This window comes from Eleginops maclovinus, chromosome 16, assembly GCF_036324505.1.
Source record: "Eleginops maclovinus isolate JMC-PN-2008 ecotype Puerto Natales chromosome 16, JC_Emac_rtc_rv5, whole genome shotgun sequence".
NCBI classification, from domain to species: Eukaryota; Metazoa; Chordata; class Actinopteri; order Perciformes; family Eleginopidae; genus Eleginops; species Eleginops maclovinus.
The window spans coordinates 24,954,440-24,967,123 of NC_086364.1; the positions used below are offsets into that span (position 1 = coordinate 24,954,440).

At 35.4% G+C, this 12,684-nt stretch overlaps 1 protein-coding gene across 1 annotated transcript; it reads left to right on the plus strand.

Moving 5' to 3' along the window:
- The first annotated feature begins 6,394 nt into the window (after positions 1 to 6,394).
- Positions 6,395 to 12,446, plus strand: gh1 (growth hormone 1). The gene is given in 5 exon segments (XM_063904675.1): positions 6,395 to 6,477; positions 7,064 to 7,154; positions 9,372 to 9,506; positions 9,577 to 9,711; positions 12,179 to 12,446. Coding segments are annotated over 5 exon segments (507 nt in total). The 3' UTR covers positions 12,242 to 12,446.
- The last annotated feature ends 238 nt before the right edge of the window (positions 12,447 to 12,684 follow it).

The window sequence follows — 12,684 nt, forward strand, 5'->3', positions numbered from 1 at the left end:
CTAACACCTGTACACTTTATACCTGTACACTTTATACCTCTAACACCTGTACACTTTATACCTGTACACTTTATACCTGTACACGTTATACCTGTACACTTTATACCTGTACACTTTATACCTGTACACGTTATACCTGTACACGTTATACCTGTACACTTTATACCTGTACACTTTATACCTGTACACTTTATACCTGTACACTTTATACCTGTACACTTTATACCTCTAACACCTGTACACTTTATACCTGTTACACTTTATACCTCTAACACCTGTACACTTTATACCTCTAACACCTGTACACTTTATACCTGTACACTTTATACCTCTAACACCTGTAAGCTTTATACCTCTAACACCTGTACACTTTATACCTCTACACTTTATACCTCTAACACCTGTACACTTTATACCTGTACACTTATACCTCTACACTTTATACCTCTAACACCTGTACACTTTATACCTGTACACTTTATACCTCTAACACCTGTACACTTTATACCTGTAAACTTTATACCTGTACACTTTATACCTCTAACACCTGTACACTTTATACCTGTACACTTCATACCTCTAACACCTGTACACTTTATACCTGTACACTTCATACCTCTAACACCTGTACACTTTATACCTCTAACACCTGTACACTTTATACCTGTACACTTTATACCTGTACACTTTATACCTCTAACACCTGTACACTTTATACCTGTACACTTTATACCTCTAACACCTGTACACTTTATACCTCTAACACCTGTACACTTTATACCTGTACACTTTATACCTCTAACACCTGTACACTTTATACCTCTAACTCCTGTACACTTTATACCTGTTACACTTTATACCTCTAACACCTGTACACTTTATACCTGTACACCTTTATACCTGTACACTTTATACCTCTAACACCTGTACACTTTATACCTGTACACTTTATACCTGTACACTTTATACCTCTACACCTGTACAATTTATACCTGTACACTTTATACCTCTACACTTTATACCTCTAACACCTGTACATTTTATACCTCTAACACCTGTACACTTTATACCTGTACAGTTTCTACCTCTAACACCTGTACACTTTATACCGCTAACACCTGGACAGTTTCTACCTGTACAGTTTCTACCTCTACACTTTATACCTGTACAGCTTTCTACCTCTACACTTCTACCTCTACACTTTTAACCTTCACTTATCCCTTACATTTTTATACCTTACCGTTATACCTTAACAACCTTACACGTTATACCTGTACCTTTATACCTCTCACTTATACCTCTAACACCTTACACTTTATACCTGTACACTTATATTAACCCTGTACACTTTTACCTTACACTTCTACCTCCCCTAACTTTATTACACTTACACTTTATCCCTTTACACGTTATACCTTACACTTATACCTCTAACACCTGTACCTTTATACCTGTACACTTTTATTACCCTGTACACTTTATACCTCAAACATTTTAAATTAACCTCTAACCCCTTTTATACCTTAACACCTGTACACTTATACCTGTACACTTTATACCTGAAACACTTTATACCTCTAACACCTGTAAAATTTACCTGTACACTTTTACCCTTACACTTTTCTAACCCTGTAAAATTTTACCTCTACCCCGTTTTAACCTGTATTCCCCTTAAACCTGAAACACTTTATCCCTTTAAACTTTATACCTGTACACTTTATACCTGTACACGTTATACCTCTACACTTTATACCTGTACACTTTATACCTGTACACTTTATACCTGTACACTGTATACCTGTACACGTTATACCTGTACACTTTATACCTCTAACACCTGTACACTTTAGACCTGTACACTTTATACCTCTAACACCTGTACACTTTATACTCTAACACCTGTACACTTTCTACCTGTACAGTTTCTACCTCTACACTTTATACCTGTACACATTCTACCTCTACACTTTCTACCTCTACACTTTATACCTCTACACTTTATACCTCTACACCTCTACACTTTATACCTCTACACTTTATACCTCTAACACCTGTACACGTTATACCTGTACACTTTATACCTCTAACACCTGTACACTTTATACCTCTAACACCTGTACACTTTCTACCTGTACAGTTTCTACCTCTACACTTTATACCTGTACACTTTCTACCTCTACACTTTCTACTCTACACGTTATACCTCTACACTTTATACCTCTACACCTCTACACTTTATACCTCTACACTTTATACCTCTAACACCTGTACACGTTATACCTGTACACTTTTTACCTATACACTTTATACCTCTAACACCTGTACACTTTATACCTCTAACACCTGTACACTTTATACCTGTACACTTATACCTCTAACACCTGTACACTTTATACCTCTAACACCTGTACACTTTCTACCTGTACACTTTCTACCTGTACACTTTCTACCTGTACACTTTCTACCTGTACACTTTCCTACCTCTACACGTTATACCTGTACACTTTATACCTGTACACTTTATACCTGTACACTTTATACCTGTACACGTTATACCTGTACACTTTATACCTCTACACGTTATACCTGTACACGTTATACCTGTACACTTTATACCTGTACACTTTATACCTGTACACTTTATACCTCTAACACCTGTACACTTTATACCTGTACACTTTATACCTCTAACACCTGTACACTTTATACCTCTAACACCTGTACACTTTATACCTCTAACACCTGTACACTTTATACCTCTAACACCTGTACACTTTATAAAGTTATATCGATATGTATATTTTTGTAAACCTTGAATCATCTCTCAATGGCAGTCTGTTTGATCAAAACGACCAAAGTTCCAAGAGAAAGACAAGAGCAACAGCCCCACACACACACACACACACACACACACACACACACACACACACACAACACACACACACACACACACACACACACACACACACACACACACACACACACCCACACACACACACACACACACACACACACACACACACACACACACACACACACACACACACACACACACACACACACACACACACACACACACACACACACACACACACACACACACACACACACACACACACACACACACACACACACACACACACACACACACACCACACACACACACACAGAAGTCTCTGGCAGTAAAGGAACAGTTAACACTGACTATGTGTCCTGCATATATAACACAATAATAAGAATACTGAACTACTCTTCTTCATCATACCCGAGGATTAGTTAACGACCTGCATTGACCAGCATGACTTGTTGTTGTATCTCCTGATGTCGGTCGTGTGTGTTTCCCAGAACGTTGAATAAACTCAGTGTTCGTTGTGATGTCAGGGAACTCGTAAAGGTCTGACCTCAGATCAGTGACGGCGCTGAATAAATTCACTACAAAAACACAGAACATCTGTTATATCAAAGTGGAACATTTGTAACTCAGTCAACATGTTGACATTGAACGCACCTCAGCCTGTCAGCATGTTCCTCATTATTAGACATATAAAAAGGGTACCAACGGAAACTCCCTTTCATACATTTAAAGAGGTCAAATCATTCTTTCTCCTGAGGAATGAATAAAACCTTTGCTCTGAAAATCAATCCTGCAGTTCTTTTAAAAATCGTTACTTCTCCTCTGTCATCTTGTTTTCTCCTCAAACTCTATGGGAACACCACAGAGTTTCCATTATTAATAAATGTTATTATAAAGAGTTCATTATTAAATGTTATTATAAAGAGTTCATTATTAAATGTTATATAAAGAGTTCATTATTAAATGTTATTATAAAGAGTTCATTATTAAATGTTATTATAAAGAGTTCATTATTAAATGTTATTATAAAGAGTTCATTATTAAATGTTATAAAGAGTTCATTATTAAATGTTATTATAAAGAGTTCATTATTAAATGTTATTATAAAGAGTTCATTATTAAATGTTATTATAAAGAGTTCATTATTAAATGTTATTATAAAGAGTTCATTATTAAATGTTATTATAAAGAGTTCATTATTAAATGTTATTATAAAGAGTTCATTATTAAATGTTATTATAAAGAGTTCATTATTAAATGTTATTATAAAGAGTTCATTATTAAATGTTATATAAAGAGTTCATTATTAAATGTTATTATAAAGAGTTCATTATTAAATGTTATTATAAAGAGTTCATTATTAAATGTTATTATAAAGAGTTCATTATTAAATGTTATTATAAAGAGTTCATTATTAAATGTTATTATAAAGAGTTCATTATTAAATGTTATTATAAAGAGTTCATTATTAAATGTTATTATAAAGAGTTCATTATTAAATGTTATTATAAAGAGTTCATTATTAAATGTTATTATAAAGAGTTCATTATTAAATGTTATTATAAAGAGTTCATTATTAAATGTTATTATAAAGAGTTCATTATTAAATGTTATTATAAAGAGTTCATTATTAAATGTTATTATAAAGAGTTCATTATTAAATGTTATTATAAAGAGTTCATTATTAAATGTTATATAAAGAGTTCATTATTAAATGTTATTATAAAGAGTTCATTATTAAATGTTATTATAAAGAGTTCATTATTAAATGTTATATAAAGAGTTCATTATTAAATGTTATTATAAAGAGTTCATTATTAAATGTTATTATAAAGAGTTCATTATTAAATGTTATATAAAGAGTTCATTATTAAATGTTATTATAAAGAGTTCATTATTAAATGTTATTATAAAGAGTTCATTATTAAATGTTATTATAAAGAGTTCATTATTAAATGTTATTATAAAGAGTTCATTATTAAATGTTATATAAAGAGTTCATTATTAAATGTTATTATAAAGAGTTCATTATTAAATGTTATATAAAGAGTTCATTATTAAATGTTATTATAAAGAGTTCATTATTAAATGTTATTATAAAGAGTTCATTATTAAATGTTATTATAAAGAGTTCATTATTAAATGTTATTATAAAGAGTTCATTATTAAATGTTATTATAAAGAGTTCATTATTAAATGTTATATAAAGAGTTCATTATTAAATGTTATAAAGAGTTCATTATTAAATGTTATTATAAAGAGTTCATTATTAAATGTTATAAAGAGTTCATTATTAAATGTTATAAAAGAGTTCATTATTAAATGTTATTATAAAGAGTTCATTATTAAATGTTATATAAAGAGTTCATTATTAAATGTTATTATAAAGAGTTCATTATTAAATGTTATATAAAGAGTTCATTATTAAATGTTATTATAAAGAGTTCATTATTAAATGTTATTATAAAGAGTTCATTATTAAATGTTATTATAAAGAGTTCATTATTAAATGTTATTATAAAGAGTTCATTATTAAATGTTATTATAAAGAGTTCATTATTAAATGTTATTATAAAGAGTTCATTATTAATGTTATTATAAAGAGTTCATTATTAAATGTTATAATAAAGAGTTCATTATTAAATGTTATTATAAAGAGTTCATTATTAAATGTTATTATAAAGAGTTCATTATTAAATGTTATTATAAAGAGTTCATTATTAAATGTTATTATAAAGAGTTCATTATTAAATGTTATTATAAGAGTTCATTATTAAATGTTATATAAGAGTTCATTATTAAATGTTATATAAAGAGTTCATTATTAAATGTATTATAAAGAGTTCATTATTAAATGTTATTATAAAGAGTTCATTATTAAATGTTATTATAAAGAGTTCATTATTAAATGTTTATAAGAGTTATTATTAAAAGTTATTAAAGAGTTCATTTATTAATGTTATAAAAGAGTTTTTATTAAAGTTTTATAAAGGTTTTTAAATGTTTTTAAAAGGTTCATTTTCCAGTTATTATAAAGAGTTCTTTATTAAATGTTATTTTTTTTTAAAAGGTTTTCATTATTAATGTTTTTTAAAAAGAGTTCTTATTAAATGTTAAAAAGAGTTCTTATTAAATGTTTTATAAAGATTTCTTTTTTAAAAAAGTTATAAAAGGTTTCATTTTAAATGTTTAAAAGAGTTTTTATTAATGTTTTATAAGGTTATTTTAAAGTTTTAAAAGGTATTATAAATGTTTTATAAAATTTCTTATTAAATTTTTTAAAAGAGTTCATTTTTAAAATGTTATAAAGATTTTTTTAAATGTTAAAAAAGGTTTCCCTTTTTATTAAAAAAACCTGCAAAGCGTTTCGATGAGGTGCGGCAGCTGGTGTTTGGTTTCGGGTTTCTTGTTTTGAATTTTTAGCGCGATTTTTCTTTATAAAAGTTAACGAAAACACCCAAAACGCCAGAGGCGGAGCAGTCTAAACCCTGAACCGGGCCCTGAACCAGACTGAACCTAAACCAGAGCCTGAACCAAAAAATGAACCCTGCCCCGGCCGAACCAGAGCCTAAACCCAGAATGAACCTGAACCAGAACAGAATAAACCCCAGCCCAGGAAAGAGGTAGGTTTATCTCTCCTGTTGCTCACATGGTCACTTCACCTGGTGTCTCCCCCCCTGTTCTCTCTCACCTGTCGTCTTACCTGCTCTCTCTCTCCCTGTCGCTTACCTACCTTCTAAACCTGTCTGTCTCCATTGGTGTCTTCCCCTGTCGCTCCCTATCCGTCTCCCCGTCCTGTCCCGCTTTCCGTCAGCGTCCTGTTGCGTTGTGCTGCAGGGGGTGGTCCAGTGTCCTCTCGCCAATCACGGTTCGCGTCTGTTTCCCCTCGTTCGAAAGAGTCCACCCCCTGCACCTTTTGCCCCGGCTCTTTTTTAAAATTTGTGAGTGTGTGGGGTGTGTGTGTGGTTGTGGGGTTTTGGGGGTTTTGGGGTTTTAAAAACAAACGTGTTACCTGTAAAAATGTAATCAGGCCCCTATCTGGGCACATATGGAGAAATGTAATGGTTCCCCTTGGATATTACATAGGCAATGAAAAAAAAATAAAGGGAGGAAAAAACCACATGTTTTAATTTTTGAGGGTTTTTTTAATAAAAACATATTGTTTTGGTGTGTGGGGTGTGGGGGTGTTGTTGTTGGAGCGTCCAGCAGGGAGCGGGGGTAGGTCAACAAAGTGTTTCTGCAGGATTTTGCAACTCAATTACATCACAGCCCCATCGACAAAACTGGCCAACGCATATCTGGAGTACCCAAAACCCCCCCACACCCCCTTTCACACAACCCAACACACCAAACCCCCCCCCCCACCAAACCCCCAAAAACCCCCCCAACCCCACACACCCCCCCCCCCCCCCAAAAACCCAAACCCCCCCCCCCTTCCCCCTTACTCGGGAGGGGGAGGCGGTGAGGCCGTGCCTCACCTGTCATCATGAAAAGTAAAATGAAGAAATAAATGTAATGATCATATTTATCCAGTTGTTTGTATTATAAAGTTATTTTCCTTTTCATTTCACCAGTTTTACATTATTTTGATCCAAAATCGCTGAATTTTCATATTCACGTTCAAACACTGAGAACGGCTGCTCGGTGAGGCACCAACCTGCTGACATGCTATACAGTGAGACTGTAACTGCTGTCTGTCTGTATGTCGCTATTAAAATGTTCAAACACTCTGGCTATATTAACTAATGTCCATACTTTAGCTGGTGTATATAATATACAGTGTTTTTTGTCAACTGTATGTCTGTAACGTTTCTCTTGTGCTGAGCAAAACCGCTGCGAAGAGAGACTAGGTGAGGCACGCAGTTCTCCTGCCTCATGGCAGGGGGTGCTAGTGAGTCCAGTTCAAATCTGATTGTGATGACGTCAGTGCCTCACCAGCCATGAACTTCACCGCACGTCACTGATACACACATACTACAAAACACTACAAACACACATACTACAAACACTACACACACACTACACACACACTACAAACACTACACACACACACACTACAAACACTACACACACACTACACACACATACTACAAACACTACACACACACTACACACACATACTACAAACACTACACACACACTACACACACACTACAAACACTACACACACACACTACAAACACTACACACACACTACACACACATACTACAAACACTACACACACACTACACACACATACTACAAACACTACACACACATACTACACACACATACTACAAACACTACACACACACTACACACACACTACACACACATACTACAAACACTACACACACACTACACACACACACTACAAACACTACACACACACTACACACACATACTACAAACACTACACACACACACTACACACACATACTACACACTACACACACACACACTACAAACACTATACACACACTACACACATATACTACAAACACTACACACACACACACTACACACACACTACAAACACTACACACACACATACTACAAACACTACACACACACACTACAAACACTACACACACACTACACACACATACTACAAACACTACAAACACACTACACACACATACTACAAACTACAAACACTACACACACATACTACAAACACTACACACACACTACACACACACATACTACAAACACTACACACACACACTACACGCACACACTACACACACACACCATACACACATACTACAAACACTACACACACATACTACAAACACTACACACACACACACTATACACACATACTACAAACACTACACACACACTATACACACATACTACAAACACTACACACACACTACACACATACTACACACACTACACGCACACTACAAACACTACACACACACTATACACACATACTACAAACACACACACTACAAACACTACACGCACACACTACACACACACACTACAAAACACTACAAACACACATACTACAAATACTATACACACACACTACACACACATACTACAAACACTACACACACACACTACACACACATACTACAAACACTACACACACTACACGCACACACTACACACACACCATACACACATACTACAAACACTACACGCACACACTACACACACACCATACACACATACTACAAACACTAGACACACATACTACACACACACACTATACACACATACGACACACACTACACATACGACACACACACACACACACACACACACACACACACACACACACACACACACACACACACACACACACACACACACACACACACACACACACACACACACACACACACACACACACAGTACTAACCTGTAATGTTTCTCCTTAGCTTTGTCTTTGTTGTATGCTCTGATTGGCTCCAGGTGCTGAGTGTGTTCTGTGCCCTGATTGGCTCCAGGTGCCGAGTGTGTTCTGTGCTCTGATTGGCTCCAGGTGCTGAGTGTGTTCTGTGCTCTGATTGGCTCCAGGTGCTGAACCTGTTGTCCATCTCGCTCCGGTTGGTGGAGTCCTGGGAGTTTCCCAGTCGATCCCTGCCTGCAGGATCCAGATACCAGATTCCCCAAAAACTGACGGAGCTGAAGACGGGCATCCAGCTGATGAAGGTGAGGAAACTCCTCATCAATGTGATGTCATCTTAACGAGTAGCATGTGACAGAGCACCTGACCCTGCAGGCCAATCAGGACGCAGCAGAGCTGTTTGCTGAGGGCTCTCCACTGCAGCTCGCTCCGTCCGGGAACTACTACCAGAGCAGCAGCATGAGGAGAACCTACGAGCTGCTGGCCTGCTTCAAGAAGGACATGCACAAGGTGAGCCAATCAGGGACACTGAGGTCATCACAGCCACAGCGGCAGCAGACACACATCTGTGGGCGGGCATTTGATCTACCACACGCACATGTATTGACCAGTGTTGACATACAGTCCGGCGAGCTGCATGTGCTCTGACAGGCTGGAGGACTCTCCGCTTATCTGCTTCACATTTACATATATCCAGGCCTACACGTTCTTCTTCCTGTCTCCCTTCAATGGCACTTCGCTTCTGACGAGCAGTTGCAGTAAAGCCCGCCTCCGGTACTGCAGGATCTCCATTCTGATTGGCTAACGCACTTCTGTGTTGAAAAACTCTGTATAACCATTGGCTTGGAACTTTTGTGTTGTTAACCCTTTGTAAACTGGGTTACATGTACCCCTAACCCTAACCCCAAAAAAGGTTTATTCAGTAACGCTGGAGTTATTACTAAAGGGGTTATTACTAAAGGGGTTATTACTAAAGGGGTTATAACTAGAGGGGTTATTACTAAAGGGGTTATTACTAAAGGGTTATTACTAAAGGGGTTATTACTAAAGGGTTTATTACTAAAGGGGTTATTACTAAAGGGGTTATTACTAAAGGGGTTATTACTAAAGGGTTTATTACTAAAGGGGTTATTACTAAAGGGGTTATTACTAAAGGGGTTATTACTAAAGGGGTTATTACTAAGGGGTTATTACTAAAGGGGTTATTACTAAAGGGTTATTACTAAAGGGGTTATTACTAAAGGGGTTATTACTAAAGGGGTTATTACTAAAGGGGTTATTACTAAAGGGTTTATTACTAAAGGGGTTATTACTAAAGGGGTTATTACTAAAGGGTTTATTACTAAAGGGGTTATTACTAAAGGGGTTATTACTAAAGGGTTATACTAAAGGGGTTATTACTAAAGGGTTATTACTAAAGGGTTTATTACTAAAGGGGTTATTACTAAAGGGGTTATTACTAAAGGGGTTATTACTAAAGGGGTTTATTACTAAAGGGTTTATTACTAAAGGGGTTATTACTAAAGGGGTTATTACTAAAGGGTTTATTACTAAAGGGGTTATTACTAAAGGGGTTTATTACTAAAGGGGTTATTACTAAAGGGGTTATTACTAAAGGGGTTATTACTAAAGGGTTTATTACTAAAGGGGTTATTACTAAAGGGTTATTACTAAAGGGGTTATTACTAAAGGGGTTATTACTAAAGGGGTTATTACTAAAGGGGTTATTACTAAAGGGGTTATTACTAAAGGGGTTATTACTAAAGGGGTTATTACTAAAGGGGTTATTACTAAAGGGGTTATTACTAAAGGGGTTATTACTAGAGGGGTTATTACTAAAGGGGTTATTACTAAAGGGGTTATTACTAAAGGGGTTATTACTAAAGGGGTTATTACTAAAGGGGTTATTACTAAGGGGTTATTACTAAAGGGGTTATTACTAAAGGGTTATTACTAAAGGGGTTATTACTAAAGGGGTTATTACTAAGGGTTATTACTAAAGGGGTTATTACTAAAGGGGTTATTACTAAAGGGTTATTACTAAAGGGGTTATTACTAAAGGGGTTATTACTAAAGGGGTTATTACTAAAGGGGTTATTACTAAAGGGGTTATTACTAAAGGGGTTATTACTAAAGGGGTTTTTACTAAAGGGGTTATTACTAAAGGGGTTATTACTAAAGGGGTTTTTACTAAAGGGGTTATTACTAAAGGGGTTATTACTAAAGGGTTTATTACTAAAGGGGTTTTTACTAAAGGGGTTATTACTAAAGGGGTTATTACTAAAGGGGTTATAACTAAAGGGGTTATTACTAAAGGGGTTTTTACTAAAGGGGTTATTACTAAAGGGGTTTTTACTAAAGGGGTTTTTACTAAAGGGGTTATTACTAAAGGGGTTATTACTAGAGGGGTTACTACTAGAGGGGTTATTACTAAAGGGGTTATTACTAAAGGGGTTATTACTAAAGGGTTTATTACTAGAGGGTTTATTACTAAAGGGGTTATTACTTAAGGGTTTATTACTAAAGGGGTTATTACTAAAGGGGTTATTACTAAAGGGTTTATAACTAAAGGGTTTATTACTAAAGGGGTTATTACTAAAGGGGTTATTACTAAAGGGGTTTATTACTAAAGGGGTTATTACTAAAGGGGTTATTACTAGAGGGTTTATTACTAAAGGGGTTTATTACTAAAGGGGTTATTACTAAAGGGGTTATTACTAAAGGGTTTATTACTAAAGGGGTTATTACTAAAGGGTTTATTACTAGAGGGTTTATTACTAAAGGGGTTATTACTTAAGGGTTTATTACTAAAGGGGTTGTTACTAAAGGGTTTCTTCAGTAAAGCTGGGAGAGATGAAATTGTTGCATGAAACCACATCAGGACTCTGAAACGATCACAGCTGGATTAGTTTACGGACTATACTCCTTTGATTCTCTCCTGGTGAACTTCCTGACCCCGATGATGTTCTTGTTGCAGGTGGAGACCTACCTGTCTGTGGCCAAATGTCGACTCTCTCCAGAGGCCAACTGCACCCTGTAGCCCCATCCACAAAACGGAAACCCACCTCTTACAATATAGCTCCGCCCCTTGATGTGTAGTCCCGCCTCTCTGCTCAATAGCGTTAGTATTAGGATTAGCTTCTGTTCAGTGATTGGTTGAAGCAGTTTGTGTTTCTGATGAACTGAGTTGACAGTTATAAACAGGAAGTGCTGAATGTTTTAAATAAAGTTTGTTCTGTGTTGCATTCAGAGTTATGTCAATGATTCATGAACTTCCCTTCAGTTTATTGGTTTATACCGAGTGTTTATCTTTATCTGTAACAAAATTTCCATATTTATCTTATCATACTGTGATGCTTTACTTTCACTGCCTCTGTGAGCACTTCTGCTTTGCCAGACAATCCATCCACCTCACAGGTGTAGCAGATAAAGATGCTGATTAGACCTGGATGGACATGCGCTTGTTTTGTGCACCAGCTCAGA